This window comes from Puntigrus tetrazona, chromosome 21 (genome assembly GCF_018831695.1).
Source record: "Puntigrus tetrazona isolate hp1 chromosome 21, ASM1883169v1, whole genome shotgun sequence".
Taxonomy (NCBI): domain Eukaryota; kingdom Metazoa; phylum Chordata; class Actinopteri; order Cypriniformes; family Cyprinidae; genus Puntigrus; species Puntigrus tetrazona.
This window is the reverse complement of record NC_056719.1, coordinates 11,882,295-11,901,101: the sequence shown is the minus strand read 5'-3', so window position 1 is coordinate 11,901,101 and position 18,807 is coordinate 11,882,295. Positions and strand designations below refer to the sequence as shown.

The following is an 18,807-nucleotide window of genomic DNA, read 5'->3' as shown; positions in this document are numbered from 1 at the left end:
GTTTAAGAAATAAGTATATAGAAGGAATCTTTTACCAAGCATTTCATTATTTTTTACAGATTTTTTTTTATATGATGACATAAAAAGACTGGAATGGTAAGATGGTGCACGTATTAAAACTCACATTTTTATTTTGTAAATCGGTTGCGTGTCGATGTTTGACGTCCTTTTGAAGGATCAAAAATACCTCATGCTTCTGCGTGTTTGTTACCACCTTTTTTCTTTTTTTTTTGGACTTATTTTAGGTTGAAGGGATGCGAGTTTACATTTGCATGTCCACCAAATTTCAAAAAGAGGCAGCTAAAGAAAAGAATGACAACAAAAAAATGGATGTTTACAGCTAAGCAAGTGTAGACGGTTGCTGCTCTTGAGATATTTTGTTATAACCTGGTCTCTCACTGCTGTGTGATTGTAAGTCTGTGGAAAGATGAAGCTATAGCGATGCAGACTATGTCTAAAAAAGGCCTTTTTTAAACCTATACAGCAATTATGTGTATATATTAAATACATACTTAGTAATGGTAATAACATATTCAATGACTGTTATCTCTTACACCAGTAACAAAAGTAATATATTGTATTTATCTATGTATTATGTTTCTTTGCCTGAAAAGTAATGATTTGAGATACGTATATAGTATATCTCATGTTTAAAAGAGTATATAAGGTAATAATGATATTTTAAAGGATTATAAAGTATTTGACTGTGTGTGTGTGTGTGTGTGTGCGTGCGTGCGTGTGTGTGTGTGTGTGTGTGCGTGTGTGTGTGCGCATGTGAGGTCCTGCAGTTTTTTAATGGGAATGTCTGTTCATCTGAGTAACTGAAATATATATGACAGGGTGCAGACTTTATTTACCACATGAGACTTCAATACAAGCTTTACATCAAAAAGCACTAACGGTAGCATTTGTTTGGACTGTTCTTCCAGTCCATTTCTGGAATTACATTTTCAAAGCACCTCGCATCTGGACCAATTTGTAATTAAAACTGGTTTAAACTGATATCAAATGGAGTGTTGAAGGCAACGTTTGGCCTGTAGTCAGATCTTTGGTTGAATGCTGGCCCCTGTAGGTCTTATTGGTCACAGCTCTTTCATTCCAACATTACATATGGTTATTACATTATGTGGTTGTTTAAATGTAATTCAGGATGCACCATTTCCATTTTTTTAATTAATTATATTCCTCAAAATTGTCTGTTTTTCAATGGATTTTGATGGTGTTGAGATGTTTTACCAAAGTGTTTACTAAACTGTGAATGGTGTGACATTTCAAAGCAGTTTACATTGTACTAAGAAAAGCTGTATGTGTCGTCTTGTACATGCTCTATATTTGACAGGAAGTCTCTATGTAACTAATGTGGTTTCTTGTCAGCTGTGTTTATGGGAATAAAGGGTCAAGTAATATACCGAATGCTTAAATTCTCTGAATTTGTGCTCTAGAAATTTATGTCGCCGTTAACTTTATTTCTATTTCATATTTTCCTAATTTCCTTGTGTTTTGCTTTATACATATTGTATATGTATTTTGCGATTTCATTGTTGTTTTATTATATTACAATATGTTATATTGATTTATAATTAATTAATTTTTATTTACTTGATTTATATAGATTTATACATGATGTTTTATTTTAATATTTCATCCCTTTTTAAATCACTGTCACACTGTTGCATGCTCATTCATTTTTAGATTTCATACACATATATATATATATATATATATATATATATATATATATATATATATATATATATATATATATATATATATATATATATATATGGTATTGAAGCCCATAACTATCTGCCAGAGTCATGCATGCTTTTTTCATTTTCATACATTAGTATTATTAATTTTCTTTTTATTATTTTGCATTATTGTACTGACATTACTAACTCCACGCTGAGCCTCCTGTTGGTTTATTTTTCAGGATCCCGCTGTAAAGGAGACAAGTCTGTGTTCTGTCGGATGGAGGTACTTAGTAAGTACTGCTCCAACCCGGGCTACAGGCAGATGTGCTGCAAGTCTTGCAACCAGAGCAACTACACCTCTGAATTCAACCTGACTAGACCCTGGATGTACACCACTATCACCCCCACCGTAACTCCCACTGCCATGGTTCGCATTCGCACGACACAGCTGTACAGGACCTCGCAGAAGCCCGACATAACAATCACGCCATCGGTCAGCAGATGGAGAAACATCAGCACCGAGCCCACATATTGGGGCTACACAACCACCGTGAACCCAATAACCCTAAAACCAGAAACAACACCCCCTTTCGCCACTGGTTCTGTCACTGTGAGCACTAAGCTTCCCAGCACACTCGATTACGAAGAAGAAACAAGCGCCCCCTTCTATGAAGACGAAACCTGGAGCGACGTCTCGGACGAATTCTTTTCAGAATCCGAATCGTCAGAGTTCATCTCATCGTCTGCAGAGCCTTGGCCAACAACGCCTGAGAATAAAAACATCGAGACAACTTTTTTGACAACGCTACCACCTAACATTACTGCAACAACAAGCACTCCTGCCATAATCAGTCTCCATCGGTCAGAAGACAAGAAGGAGAATAACTCCATCGACGTGTCCTACAGGATTGTCAATCCGAACGAGGTCACACTTAACCACTTTGTCCCCAGAAAGCGAGTGCCGTTCCGTGAGAAAACGCATAATAAAAGAATTCAAGAGCTCCTTGCAGAGAAAAGACGACAAGACTTCCTGCTTCAAAGACTGAAACGAAAACCAGGAGACTGATACATTTCCTTTTCTTTATCCCTGTGGTATTTTGTGAGTGGTTTTACGGCCTCTACACTCTTTTTTGGCATTTGCAATATTTTTACAGGAAATAACCTCAGATCTCAGTCTTTCATGTAGTATCTGTTCAAGGCATCTGATCGGATAGAAAAATGACCCTAGTCAAGTCTTCTCTCATTTTTTATTTTTTTTTGAAGGTGAGATTGTCCCGGTGATTTAAGGCTAGTTTAAAAACACAAGGGGTATCTGTTGTGAAGATCTGCCAGTTTAAGCTTCAATCAGGCACATACTGTATGATTTTTCCAGCCCTCTGTGATTGTTGAAAATGATCCCTGTGAGATCTTGAGTAAAAGTCATGGCACACAGTGTGAGGTCAACAGTCAGACTGTACAATACACATCCACAATTTTGATCCCAGTGGTGATGTTACAAGCATATACAAGCTGTGCAACAAAATGTCACTCACCGCCGGAACCTTTAAGGCTGAGAATCATGGTGAAATCTGCAGGTGTATACACATCAAGCAAAGACCTCATATTGTGCTTTACAGAAATTTTACAATGCTAAAATTTGTCTTAGGTGGCAAAACTCTACAGTTTGAACCTGACTTAAAGCTTGCTGAATTAAGACATCCACAAATCATATATTGTCTCAATTGTCTCAAAAAGGTTTATTGACCCAGCTGAAAACTAAATTAAATCAGCTTAAGATGGATTTAGATTAGTTTTGGTGAGCTGGTGAGGCTGACAGACCAGCTAAACCAGATAAATACCATCCTGACCAGAATAGAAGACCAGCTAAACCAGCCCAAACAAGACTAGCTAAATCACCGGTTCAGTGCTTTTTTCTTGAGAAGAATGATATTTCAACATTTGGTTTATCTTGTCTAAAGTTTTAAGTCAACTAACCTCCACTGCATTACAGTATATATAGAGCACAAGCGACCCTTATTAAAATGAACCATGATTTAAACACAAATAATACCATGGTTACTACAGTTAAGCCAAGATTGCCACAAATTAACTACACTAAGCATAGTTTAATCATTGTATTTGTTAACTGAAAATTGAAAACTGTGGTTATACAAATACAAATCAACTCTCCAAAAAACATGGTTAATGCACTTTTACTACAATAAAACCATGCTTAATTTTTTCTTGTGTAAAGATGCAGTCACTTGTGAAACTTAGTCTACTTTTGTGGGCAAAACGGTCCATTGTCCTGACAAGGTCTTTCATAATTTTCTGGTCCTTGACAGTGTTTCCCGGCAGTCAACGGGACACAAACCTCCTGTTTTTCATCCAAAATGTCTAAATTGTGTTAATGGGTTCGAAACAACATGGGGGATTAATAACAAATTAATAACAGAGTTTTCATTTTAAGGGTAACCCTTTAAAAGTGACTGCACCTCAAATCTTGATACTACAAACCTTATGTTGAAAAATCATGCTCCTCTGGCTCTTAATGTGTTCAGAAATATTTATATTCTGCTAAACGAACAAATGTAAAACGGCTAGCTGCAGCATAATGGAATGTAAACTACTTCTAACTTGAGCAAAATGCTGAATAAACAGCAAGATGCATCGCAGCAGGCAGAAGTGTCGCAATGTTTCAAAGGGGGAAAAAAAAAAACACAGATGGACACAAGTGCGAACGGCCCGTTCGGATGACTGCTGTGAGATTGCTGGTCATCTCGTGACATTTTGAAACAAAACATTAATTCTGTAACCACGTGACTATTTCTTGCAAACACTTATCTGGCTTCTCTCTTAATAAATGCACAGATCTAAATCCCTTCGTAAATGTTGTAAATATGAATTAGAATTTATTTTTTGTATTTATTGAAGTACCTGTGCTTTCTCCCAAAGCCGTTTTGTGTTCATCAGACCACTTTTTTGTGCATGCGGCATGAGTGACAATCCTTCACATATCCAAGAGCCAATACTATGATATCTCCTCTACATTGTCCGAGCGCTGTATTGAGAAATCAGTGTATATTAAAAATGCAACAGACCTCTGCATTCCTCGTACAAGTGGACATCTACATTCTTGATTCCTCACATTCTTCACTTAATAAAGCTGCAAATGAACTAACAGTGTTGGTGTCATTCCAGCTATGTGTTAAGAAGAAGAAAAGTTTGTAAAAGTGATTTTTAAGTAGGAACCAACTGATGGCCACAAGATGGCAGTGATTCTCTCTTTATATGTTTTTATTATTATTATTATAATTATTATTATTCCAGTCTGATCTGCTCAGTAGTCTTAACCTATCGAAGTTTCACCTTGCTAGCATAATTTGTCTTGATATACATGCATAAACCAACATTAAACTGGTCACAGATTAGCTTTATTTGTGCGTGAAGAATAACAGTTTTTATTATTATTACTTTAAGCCGCTGTATATTTGCAGACAGCAGATGGCGGTTTAGTGTCATTTTGATCTAATTATATTGCTTTTCCCCCTTTTTTTCTGCTATTGGGTGCTCAAGGTCTCAAAGTTGTTGTTTTCACCTTGTCATTAGACAAATGAAATAATGAAGGCCTGGCTAAAATAACTTGTAAAGTCAACATGACTTTCAAAATTTCTGTGCTGCTGGTACCCTAATAGTCTTTAATATAACAGTCCTATATTAGAAACATGCTTTTATAAATAATTTTGGTTCAGTATGCCCTATAAATATCCCAGTAATTGCAGCATAGCCTACTAAAGTTAAACAATTAAACAATGAAATAGTGTCTCATTTTATAATTATAATGTAGGCAACATTGCTATTCATACAGATTAGTAATGTGTGTGATAAAGTGACCTTGTAATTGTGCACAGTAACATAGCGGGCTGCTTGGCAAATGTTTATATGTCAATTTCCCCATGGCCTTTATACCACATGACTGTTTTATCTATGTGGAAAACACAAACAGGACAAAAATAAACCTTATCTGCATATAGATAAAACCGTGGTCCCATTGCAAACACTAAACTGCAAGTATAAAAATGTATTTCCTGTATTTTTATACGATGATGTTATTTATATCAAAGCTTATAAAACCTAGTAATGTTTGGCTGGATGTTTATGTTACTTTTCATGTTCATGTTCATACTTATTTTCTTTTAATGTGTACCTATTCAAAACCTATTTGACAAATATTCTTGAATATTTGACACTTATTTCAACACAAAAACATAAGGTAACTGAATATTTTTAAGTTTAAAACCATTTCCCACAAGGTGAGGAAATATAAAGTATTGTGTAAGCTATTAAAATAGCCTTTTTAACAGTTCTCAAACTAAGCTTGAGTATAATATCACAGCATAGAACACTAACTTGGTAATTACGTACATCATTTTGTATGGATCCTCCTTATCTTCATATATAACATCAACAGGAATGCTCTGACGTGCTTCCAGCTCCCATACAGTATGCAGGGAACATTTTAAACAAACAAATCCATTCATGTCGCCCCAATCAATATTTCATGCCTATATTTCTTAGCACAGAGAGCATCACTGAAACTTTAATGGTCACTCCATTGCGTGTCCTGCTCTGTTGAAGTTGATTTTGCCTTCAAAAATTTCTGAATAATTCAGTTGCAGGGAAAAGAAAAATCCTTTGAAACCTTTAGGCCTTATTCTATCTCCCGTCAACCAACGCACACTTCTGCATGGTGGCGTTTTATATAACCACATTGTGTAAGAGTTACTTAAAATGATCCCTGAATACAACTAGAAAACTAATGGTGGGTTTTTTTTGGTCAAATTGCTTTCTGTGTTTATGTGAAGTAACATGCTCTTGCGTAATATTACTGTTTGTGTATCATCTTAGCTTTGAAATGCCGTGACCAAATCACGTCACATGTCGTTAGGAGCTGTTTGCAACACAAAGAATTAGACACTGGATATTTGCATGCTAAAATTAGACTCTTCAAACAACCGGGCCAACCTCAAAATGTTAACAAAACATAAAATTTGAACCACATTTTACTTTATTGCTAGAAGAAGGTGACTCCATTACGAACTGGCCCTAACATCTCTTATTTATTTACTAACAAGAATGAACTGACCTCGCCTTCTGGCCATGTTTCTTCAGCAGAATCATTACAACAGTTGCTTACCAATTGATCCTCTGCAGTGAATGGGTGCCGTCAGAAGGAAAGTCCAAAACAGCTGATAAAAACAGTAATCCACAAATAATCAACATAGGTTTCAGAGTATCCACTGGTGAGCAAGTGATGTAATGCTAAATTTCTCCAAATATATTTTGACGAAGAAACAAACTTATCTACATCTTGAAAGAAGTAAACTATTCCTGCAACGGTAGCGAAAGTAAACTGGCATTTGAAACTGCAGGTCCTGTTCTTTAGTGTCTGTGATAAAATAAATCTAAGTAGTTGCAGTTTAAATAGCTTTATGAGTTTTTACATCACATTCAAATATATGCTAAAAGTTCACACATTAACTAACTATGAATAAGCTCAGAAACTACTTAGACTAAATAGTACTGTATATAGTTTAAAAACCTAAACCTATTTTGTGAAAATGTTGTGAAAAGAACAATATTCTCTTACTATTTTCCTAAATTTCCATTTTTTTCATAGTACCATATGCAGTTTTGTGCTAATCAAGTAAATGTTAATGCGAAAACCTCTGTAATTAAAATAAATTAGCTGTGAGATGTGAATGTACCGTATTTCAGGTTACAATATTAACACTTTCATTATCTCTGACACTCATGGGAATATACTCCCTTGTTTGCAAAGTTTAGTGTTCTAAAGGAAATCCTAACTGAAACTGACATAATTATGAAATGGGTAATCTGAGTTAGGTCGTTTTTGTATTCAAACAAAATACATACATGATTCAGCAATTAGTCTCCATTATTATTATTGTTATTATCATAATTGAAATATCTAACAAAGTCTGACTTTTGGCTGCTAGAAATATTTAATTCTACATAAAATTAATTGTATGGGTTTTTACAGTTTTCATGCAGTGTGTAACATTTCCAATGAATGAAAACACACCATGTATAAAGGTATTGCCTTTTTAAAAAAGTGGACTCTGAATCATTGAAACGAGTCGTTTTTAAAACGAGTCCCTAAGCCGTTTCATGTTAACGTCAAAAAGCAAACAAACAAACAAAAACACATATGTCTAAATAAAAATGCGAATTCATTCTTTGTCACTAGATGCCGCTTTTGCAGCGTAGAAAACTCACACGCTGCTTTAAAATGAAATCGCCTTGGAAAAAATGCATCGTTGAACGAATCGTTTAGGAGTCGTTAAACAAATAAGGTAAAAAAAAATAATAATAATAATAAAATAAAAAATCATATTAGCTAATGAACGTTTTTAATGATCCTGAATGCATGTCCCCCCCAAAACCAAATTAACATTATTAACATTTCATAACCCATAATAGGGGCACTGTAAAGTCTATAAATCTATGATCTGTAAATTAGAATACCACAAAAATGTCCAGAAATTAAATAATCGATTAAAACAATTACAGAGAAGTGTAACATTGTCCAAAGTGAGACCTGTGCATAAAAAAAATACTACTGCAACGTCTACAAAACTAGTAAACAAACACCAAAGCCCTAAAATGTTCTAGATAGCCAGCTAAGTAGGTATTTGAGACACAGCTAATTATTCATTCAACAGTTGAAAAAAATGTTTTTCAAAAATAACTAGCGAATATCAAAGCAGGCTAAGCTATTTTCGGCTTGCCCGTGCAGCTCCATCAAAGCCTTTGATGCCAGATCACATGCCGCACGCTTCATTTATTAAAGTGACAGGGAGACGATGCAGAAGTCACGAACAGAAGGACGACGAAGGCATCGTGTCGTCTGAGAGCAAAAAACCTTTAGTACCGAACAGGCTGACAGTGCTGAGGGTGAATGATAAAGGTCATATTTTCAAAGGATCTCGGTGGGTCGCTGTCCTGCACGTGATAAACAGGTTGCACGTGCTAGAGAAGACGTGCACAGTTACTCATAAACCAGACCTTCCAGTTCACGGTACATCTAAATGCCCTGCTGTGGCGTGTTTATTAAGACATCTTAAGGACATAGCCTCCTATTTGGGTTACCATTTATTTATAGGATTAATTAACTATTTATTTCATGATTTGGAGAACTGCTGTCACATCCAGGAGTGTTTTATTATTTATTTGATGATATCAGATGAAACGGGTTTTACAGTTAAAAATGCTTTGCCATTTTATAAACACAAACACACATTTACTGTACAGACACTAATGGTTTTTCTTTAAATTAGTCTAAATGTAAAATACAGGCTCATTCTTTAAATTCGGTACTTTAAACATTATTGGTAATCTTAAGTGTAACATATAATAATGCATATTATTAACCAGACATAGGTTATTATTGAGAGATGTGTTCATTAGATTGTGATTATTAAAATAAATACAAGTGACTCTGTTCTAATAAAGGGCTTGTGTTTGACAATGTTAAAGGTATGTTATGATGGTCAAACGCATCATTAACATCAGATGACACATTCATTTAAACAGTTTCTTTTAGGAAAGAACTGTTACGTGATCAGATTTGTCAAAATAAAATACATTTTATTGGTGGTGAATCTGTTTATCGTTTGGCTTAGAAAGCAAACGCAATTGCAAAAAGAACATTTAAGGGTTTGAATAAATTGTTAATCCTGCCCTTAAACTCACCTTACTTGTTGGCCCAATGTTGCTGCATCTGGCAGTTCAAACACGTTGTAATGTTTTACTAGCACTATAGGTTGATCCACTGTACAAACATAATGTTTATTGTTGTCGGACCTATGGACCTGCTTTGTTTTTATCCCCCATGTGTTCAGGGCGTGGAGGAATGCCCCGCCCACTGGTGAGCTGAGGCTGCACTCAGAGGACGTAGGTTTGTATAGAGGCATGCCTCGTCTTCTCCCACCATCATCTTCCGTCTGTCCTATCATGACCAAGTTGGCCATATTTGAATTTGAATTTCCGATAAGCGCCACTAGGGTCGTTCCCTTCTCACTGGCACTCATGGTGCTGTCCTTGTGGTGTGTGTAGGCAGCAAATCCCCCTAAACACCCTGAACTCCCACCTAACCTCCCTGTCCCACCTCACCAGCACCTCCGCTGTCTCCTGGCAGCTCTTCTGTGTGGTGGGACTGCTGCAGATCTGCTTGTCTCCATTAGTATCACGACTGGAGTCCTTGTCTCCTCCTTTGGCCTCTGACCTTGCTCCACAATGGCTCCTGACTACCTCATTTCCGCTGTGGCCCATCAGTACACCAGCTCCGCAAGACTCCCTCGACCCTCTGCCTTGGTAAATTGTTAACCATCCGCGACCTCAGGACACGGTTGCATCTCATCCCTCCAGTACTGTCAGTCTCCTCCTGCCCTCTGGCTCCACTTTGGTCCTCTGTCATTCCAACTCCAAACTCCTCCTGTCAGTCATCCCCCTGTAGTTGTCTCCCTTCATTGGCTCCACAATGGTTTACCATCCTGGCTGCAGCTTTGGGTTTCCTTGCTCAAATTCCCGATTTTCTCCTTGGCTCCTCGCTGAGTCATCTCCACCCTGGACTCCGTTTGTTGTCCTTCTGCCAGGAGTCCATCCTCTGTCCAAACCTCCACCTGGGTTGTCCCCTTGCCTTCCTGCCAGCCCATCACCATCCCACATCCACTCCTAAGTCCCCCTCCATCCCTCCCTTTTTCTCTGCAGCACGAGAACGTGCCTTTCTAGAGGGTGGGTGGGGGACAGAACTGTCAGACCTATGGACCTGTTTTTGATGTGTTTTCCTTTCCCATCTGTTCACTGTGACCTAGTTTATGTCTCCTATTGATGGTCATTTTGTTTAGGTGTGTCTCATTTATTATCTTCATTTGCTTTAGTTTTTGAAGTGTATTCTGCCCTGTGCTTCCTTGTTTGGTATTATTGATGCCTGCCTATCGTGGAAAAACCTTCTTGTGGATTAATAATAAATGATTTGAATTGATCACCTTCTTCACATGCTTAAGGCACAGCTGCGTGACAGCTGCATATTAAGCAGGAATATTTTTAAAGGTGAAAATGCCATGGATTAGCTTTAAATTTGATCTTTGCTTCTTGCCAGATGGGAGCAATCATCAATCGTGATTCAGTTCTGTGCTAAAAATGAAAGGAAAGTGTGAATCTCTTTATTGCTGAGTGGCTGTCAGCAGAAGATGGCTAGATCAATATAAGAATATATCAGCTTGGTGTGACTGCAGTTCATTGAGGCCAATACAGTTCATTCCTAGCATGATTCGCACACGTGTTGCCATGGTTTTCTGCCTTTCAGCAGTCACTGCCTGTGCTATTACAGTCTTTATTATAAAGCTCCATACTTCTTCTGTATTCCCTCTTGTCACTCATTTTGTCCTTCTTTCATTTGAACCAGGTCAACCTACTTAGCAAGAAGACTCTGAACCCTTGTCTTTCTGATTATTATTCTCATTATATCACTCCTTGTCTCATCTTGCTATATCCTCTAAAACAGCCTTGGGTAAGTCACATACATAAAGAACTGGTCACAGGCATACAGGCGCAGCTTTAATTTAACTTGAGCTGAGTGTTTGTTAAAAACACCTTGATTTCTGAAGTGGTACATTTTTAGCTTTAAAATAAGTGTGAATTATTGCACTGATAAATCAGCTACAGTGACGTGGCTGCCTCCACTTATATGACTTTTCATCTGTATTTTGGTCTGGTAGTGTTTGAATTTTTGAGGCACTTATTTCCAGAGGCATCGATTTTCACTCAAGTTTTGATTTTATTGCCAAAGCACGTCTTTCACTCAAGTTTTGATTTTATTGCCAAAGCACGAGTTTGATGTGTTCCAAAATATTTTGTTGACCATGGAGCAACATTTTAATCCAAAAATATACACCTATATTTAACCTTAAACATGACAAATCCTTTAAATTAAAGGAAATATAGATGAATGACACTGATATACAAGCATCAAACACTGATTGTAAGCCTAAACCTCACAAAAACTATAAACTGGTTCTTCAAACCTGACTAGTTAATCAATGGTGGTCCAAAGCCAACAAAGAACCCCTTAAAGCTGTGTTCATCCTCAAAACAGAAATTTAAGATATATTGGCTTTAGACTGTGGCAAAGCTTTTACAGGTTTGGAATGACATAGGGGTGGATTGTCATTTTGGGGTGGAGTTACTTACCCTTTAAGTTTTTCAGTGCATCTATTTATCTCTACATTTAAAATGAAAACATATATAACATATATTCAACAAAGATAATAAAATAACATTGTCATGGCAGTAAATTTGTTCAAGCAGACTGAAAAGCTTTTCATATGACCTCTGACCAGAAGTCAGATAAATGGAATGGGATTATATTGAATTTAAAAGGGCTGGTCTGTAAAATGTTCTGATTTCCAAACTGCTCCACCTTCAAAACAACCTCCTCCCTCCCAACATGTCCCTCCCTTTCACTCCCTCTCTCTTTTTCTCACACCCTGCATTGTCAGACAAACATTTTTGAGAGTGAACATGATGTTGTTGGCTTAAACAGGACAGTCTTGTGAAGTCTATGTTGACGGCATCATCAGATAGCAGCAACAGCTCACTCAACGTCTGTGGAATATACAGAACACCAGTCTACAGGTAAAGGACGCGGCAAATTAGTCACATTTTAGTCTGTTTATCTAGCATTTATACAGACGGACACATTTACTAAGGGTATACAAAGCTTGAGAAAGACAGCATACAACAGATTTCTCTGTATTTTTGTTAAGTTTTCGTTCACACACATACAATCTATACGCACTTGTATTGTTTGTTATATTGATGCTCACAAGTTTACTGCCCTTTTCCGACGTGTGACTGCAACGTGGACATGATAAAAAGTCATTGAAGGCTCAATATACCTGCAGATGGAGCTATATATAGCTGTACAAACAACTCTCTTCACTCAAGATAAGAACACCACTGAGTGGACCAAGGTCAAAAAATAGAGCTATAGCTCTAAAATCAGTGATCAATTTACTTATTTCCGCATAAAAAAGAGCAATAGGATATACTGCTGCTTTTGTTAACTCCATTTCCCACAGAATGCTAATTAATGTATTTGTTCATCTCAGTATCACTCTGGTTGTTTTTATTTTAACTTTGGGGCTCTTTTAATCAGTGCGTCAGTCACGCTCTGTTTATTATCACAGATGTTTTTGTCTTGTCTAATTCTTATTACTTGCACCGTCCTACAAACTTCTTCCCTTTTCCTCTTTCGTTCTCCCCACCACATCAGTAAAATCCATTTTGCAAATGATTCTTTACAGCCACAGGGACGGGAATGAAGGTGCTATTTTTAGCCCTGACCAAGGGAGGAGAGAGAGTGAGGCGCACGAGAGAGGGCGAGCAAGCAAACAGGCAAGAGAGAAAGAGGGAGGGAGGGAGACGGGGGAGAAAATCATTATTTTTTTGTGTGTGTGGCAGCAGTTGGAGGCTCTGAGCTGAGGCAGGGAGCGGAGACAGCAGCAGGGAAGAGGAGAAGAGACAAGAGGAGTGGAGGAAGAAGAGACCCACAGCAACGCCAGGCAGCCGGAGAGACCCTGCTCAGGTGGGACACGATACACACCGCTGGCCTCATTAGAAACCAGAACGATGATTACATCACACTTCACAGTCTTCATATATCACAATAGTCACGTTTTATTTAGAGCATAGGTTATGAATCTATTTCAGGTTCTTATTCATAAAGATTAAGGCCAGGGATTCTTTGACTTTCATCAATTGTCGTGAGAAACCGCCTGATGTCCGCCGTAATGGGTTGTGTAAGAGAGACCTGCTTTGATCTTGAAGTATATTGTGTTTTTTTTCCCTTCATGGATTGGCATACGAAAATTCAAAGGCTGGGAAAATCCAAACAGGTTTAGGCAGAGAGAATTAGTTGAAAATGGGGAAGGGTGGGAATCGGTGCTGGGTTGTTTACATTGGTCTGCCACAATAAAGAGGGGTGTTCAGATGATTTGGGCATGGGGCGGTGGGGGTGTGGGGAGGAGCTGTTTCATGGTGTGTGTGTGTGTGTGTGTGTGTGTGTGTGTGTGTCTGTGTATGTGCTTTCCAATTGCTATGAAATCCGAGCACAGCCTGGGATGTGATGGGAAGAGGCGTTGCCATGGAGACTGGGTTTGCACGTATTCCTGTAACCAATCCCTCCCATTATATATATTGATTTTTGGCATTTACTGTACAGAGCATCAATAAGAAATGATCAGGCAGGTAATAACAACTTCAAAAATAATGCTGTTTAATTATGCATGAAGCAATAATGTGGGTTATTAATGTCAAAGCCAACAAAAGATACATTAGAGGTCTGTGAGTGAAAGTGTATGTGTGTCTGCAAGAATCTTAGTTCATGTTAATTTCAGCATATACTAATTAATTATTAAAAGTAAAATATGTATTTGTAATTAATATTTAATGGACCCAAGTTATTATGGACATAACAGCTAACAATACTTTTATCAACAATTTTTTTTAACAAGATAAATATTGTTACAAATGTATTGCTCGTTGTTAAGTGGTAAGAGTTTGTATGCTTGATGTAAATTGTAAATATATGTAATAATGGTTTTCTGTCCTTGTTCAGAGATTGTGATTCCCAAGATTAGGATTAAATTTCAATTCGGTTAAATTTCCTGAATTGACTTAAACTGCCTTAAATGCCTGAAGAGAAAAGATATTGTAATAAAAATACTGATTTCACAAATCAGAACATTTGAACATGAATATTTGAGTTAACATCATAAGTGATGCATATCAAATGCATAAATAATCATGAATACTACATAACAATATTAAAGTTATTAAATATTAAATTAATATTAAAGTGTTTTAATTTATTGCATCTGTTCAGAAGAAGTACTGTATATCGGTATTTGTGGTGTATTTGTTGCATTTTATTTGTGATGTCTGTAAAACAATTTTCAGAAAAATGAGAAATGGTGTATGACACGATATGTGGAGGCAGCGCTCTGTGCCGAGTATGCTGACTGTGCCCACAATCGATATTAGGAAAGAATAAGTTAATTGCTGATTTTTAAAATGCTGGAAGAAAAGTCTGATAATAAAGAGACTTGTGATTAATTTTCACAGCTGAAATCCAGACATTTCATATGAATTCATGCAATCTGAGGACAGAATTTTCAACGGGTTCAAGTTGGTCACGCTGATTCAAAGAAAGCTGCTTGGTTTAAAAATGCCTTTTATGTGAGCTGCGCTTCGCGCTACAGTTTTGACTATACACAGTGGACTTTTTTGCCAGTGAAAATTTTCTTAATGTGTAACCTCCATTTTACTCTCCATCTCATTACTTATGTTGAAACAGCTTGGATGGAAAGAAATGTCCAACATTTTGCAATAGGTTTCATTTGCTAACGTTAGTTAACTACAATATAGTTAACATGGCCCAACATTGAAAAATATTTCTGAAGCATTTATAATAAATGATTAAATACAATTATAATACTCTATTAAAATCAAAAGATGTAATAATATGGGCTTTTACACTACAGGAACATTTTCATCGTTCCTGTTATTGGCGAGGTAGTACATCTTTTTGGTGCATTTGGAACTGAGAATGATTTCAGTTACATACGAAAGTAAATATATGTTGATTGGCCGAATGCTTGTCATACACTGGCACTCACCGTTTTAAAAAGATGTGTAAGCACACAGTTTACATTTACAGACTAACTCCATAGTCCAGGCACTTCTCTGTCCTCCATGCTCCAGTTGTTGACATTGTTGAATGCTCCTATAAACAAGAATGAATAAATATTATTGAAAATGTGTTGCTCATTGTATAGTTCTTTCCTATCATTTAGGTATCTATTTAATGACCCACTATTTCCACTTTTTACAGTCATGCGTCCCAGGTCCAGATTACTGGCTAAACGTGGCCTTCCCACCATCAGGGAGGGCTATGAGGAGCTGGTGCAAGACCTGAACCAGACCAACAGCCAGCACACAACCACGCAGGACTACTTCCTCTCCATCTGTCATCTGGCCCGGCCCACCTTCCCTCTGCATGAGCCCGACTGTGACATCCTTTCCATCGGGCCTTTGGATTCCCCGAAGCCATGCCTACGACTGCACCGCCTGCGCCAGCATCTACAGCCTCCGCAGCCCCACACCTCCACAAGCAGCGACCAGACCATCGAACATGCCCATAAAGAGAAAGATACCACCAGATCTGTTCCGTCGGAACCTCTGCAGGCCCAGGCCACCCCAGAGGAAGACAACGGATGCAGAGGTGACATCCCAGGCCCGGCAGATCCATTGGAGTACCTCTACAGCCACAGAGGTGCGCTAGCACTTTCCACCAGAAGGGGCAGCGTTCCTCCACGCCGGCCTCGCAGCGACACCTTCCCATGCTGTTCCTCGGCGCCTGATTCTCAGCGGAAAAGCAGCTGCCCAGAGCTTTGCCTGCCGGAGACGGTCCCTGTGGCTACGGTCCTGCAGCGGTCGCCGCTCAGCAGGAAGAAGCTGGATGAAGGCAGTCTGGCATCACGCAGTGGCGTTCCCAACAAGCTCGACGGCGCCCCTGCTGGTTGGAGAGGAAAGAGCAGCCGTTGCATGGACAAACAGACCATAGTGTCCCACTGGATCTCAGAGTGCCGCAGCGCATGGAAAGAAGCCCGCATTCGCGCATGCATGCTGCCCGCAATTGCAGAGAAGTAGTCTACACCTGAGAAAATCTCTTTCCGGGTGAGGTTGAATATCACGTAGAGTAACGTGGATTATTGTGGAATTATTACTTTGCACTTCAGGTTTATATGCATATACATTTTTGATGTATTTTTAAACTTGTAACCCTATAGATGGTGTCGCGTTGATACCACACCATAGTGTAGAGTTACGATGAATGTCAATGATGACTGAGTCAGTCCAGTAATGTCCAGTCGTGATCAATAAATGAATTGATTGTTGGATGCCTTTAACATTGTTTGGTGAGATTTAAAAAAGGAAAAAGTATCATCAAAATTGCAGTTCTAATATATGAAACTAAATGTAGTTTAAAGGAAACAACAATCCATAATTTTCACAGATAAGAATCTCACTGTGTCCACAACTATATTGGGCTGGAAAGCCACAGGTTTTAGCTAAATTGCATATTAGGCAGCTACTGTGATGCAGAATGAACATGCCATGCTTCCTTTAAATATTATCAAACATTTCATGACATTTCCAAGATTTTTTTTTTTTTTTATGAAATAGATTGATCAAACAATATGACTAGGATTAAAGTGTATTTCCACCATGGATATGTTCAAAGATATTTTATCAAATGGTTATTTCTATATAATGTGCTTCTTTGTTCACTGGTATTTCGCAACAAAATGGCTAAGCTGTAATAACTCACTGCCACCCTCCAACAACAAAGACAAAATGAGTCATGTTGAAAATGGCTATCATGTTTGTTTTCAGGCCCTTGTGTTGCAGTTTAAAAAAAATGGAGCATGCTGTAACAGCTTGCAAGCACAAATATCAGCTTTGAACTAGATAGTCCGGTTGGAGGGTAAATGATTAAATATCCAGGTTAGGAATCACCTTTGTTTAACAACAGACCATACGATGAAAAATAAGTCCTACATCTTTTTGATATTCAGAACAACGGGCAAAAAGCTAATGTAGAACTGCACTGTTATCATGTTAGACTGTTTGTACACACCCAGAAAATCCCTTTTTTTTTTGCTTTGATTTGGTGTTTCAGTATTCTGAGATTATCTAACTATTAAAAAATTAATTAGTATGGTTGCATGTCAATTTGTAAATTATTTTGTATTTATGCATATGAAATTTCTTTAAATTACTATGGATGTAATAATTTAAGAGAAAATGTATATTACACTATATGAAAAAAAGGAAAAATCCGTTGTTTGTACATTTTCAGCAACCTTGTAATTTTTTTTCACTTTTTTAAATTAATAAAATGTCTGTGTTTTATGCATGGATTCTGCGTGTTTTTCCCCTTTCCTTCAAGTAGATTAAAAATTACAATGAGTCCTCTGAGTCAATTAAAAGTCTATTCCATCAGCTGTATAATGTTGATCTGACAAAACCTTTTACAGTCTATCATTTATATCTATTTTATTTATCAACAAAAAAAGCTAATGGACCTTACGGTGGTATAGCTACTAGCAATTTCACCTGAAAAGTTTTACATTTATTAAATGCAGATTCAGTATAATTTAAATAGTAAAGATATTTAAATATAAATAATATTAATAGATTCAAAATACACTTTTATTTCGCAACAACAAATCACATACAGTTTCAGTGCCATTTTAGTTTATCATATATTTGAAATATTTATTTGCTATGTAAATTAACTGTTTAACTGTTGTTTAAAATGTTAATAATTTAACTATGTTGTTATATATATATATATATATATATATATATATATATATATATATATATATATATATATATATATATATATATATGTGTGCATTACTTTATCTCACATGGCATATACTAAGGATTAGTAAGTGTTAACAGTAATTAAAATCTAGAAATGTAAATAGGAGCAGGGGTGGGGTGCTATAAACCATCCAGTTCATTTGATTATAAAGAAGAATTATCCCACCCCCTTGTGCTAATCAGCTGTGTCACACCCACCATCAAACATCAACACTCTACACAACACTCTCTATTTGAGGCACTTCCTGCAGCTGCATTGTATCCTGGAGCAGCAAATCTGGTCAGACACAATTAATGCTGACTTGGACGGGTTCGGGCCATTCATTTTGGGTTTTTTTTGAGACAGACAGACAATAGAACATTACTTGGGTGCTCTGGACGCTTAAGGGAGGTTCTGATTATAGACCTTATACATCAGGGAAACAACTGCGCATCAGACATCTTTAGAATTTTGTCTTTAAGATGTTACGTTTTTTTGAGGTATTTCTATGGCAGCTGGAGACGTGGTGCTAGTGTGTTGTGGATGATTAAAGATTTATCAAAGCTTAATCAAATGTTTATTTACTTTTTAAATTCCACAGGCCTGTGTTTG

General features: G+C 37.2%; 2 protein-coding genes across 5 annotated transcripts in view; both read left to right on the top strand.

Annotated features, from left to right (window-relative positions):
- Positions 1-4,849, top strand: part of adamts2a (ADAM metallopeptidase with thrombospondin type 1 motif, 2a) — a 57,778-nt gene extending 52,929 nt beyond the window's left edge. For all 3 annotated transcript variants that reach the window (XM_043221993.1, XM_043221994.1, XM_043221996.1), the window contains one exon: positions 1,934-4,849. In XM_043221993.1, the coding sequence (XP_043077928.1) occupies positions 1,934-2,760 (827 nt within the window). In that variant the 3' untranslated portion in view covers positions 2,761-4,849. The remainder of the gene's footprint in view (positions 1-1,933) is intronic.
- Positions 4,850-12,242: 7,393 nt separating this feature from the next.
- Positions 12,243-17,735, top strand: si:dkeyp-72g9.4. 2 transcript variants are annotated; one of them, XM_043221953.1, is made up of 3 exons: positions 12,243-12,392; positions 13,221-13,344; positions 15,652-17,735. In XM_043221953.1, exon 3 carries the CDS (start codon positions 15,654-15,656, stop codon positions 16,467-16,469), a length of 816 nt encoding a protein of 271 aa, XP_043077888.1. In that variant the 5' UTR covers positions 12,243-12,392; positions 13,221-13,344; positions 15,652-15,653; the 3' UTR covers positions 16,470-17,735. The 2 variants fall into 2 exon arrangements, with proteins under 2 accessions (XP_043077888.1, XP_043077889.1); XM_043221954.1 differs by having other exon boundaries at positions 12,260-12,392; positions 13,224-13,344.
- The last annotated feature ends 1,072 nt before the right edge of the window (positions 17,736-18,807 follow it).

Bases quoted from the DNA above. Each gene is read 5' to 3' on its own strand.
- si:dkeyp-72g9.4 (XM_043221953.1), top strand. From the start codon at position 15,654: ATGCGTCCCAGGTCCAGATTACTGGCTAAACGTGGCCTTCCCACCATC.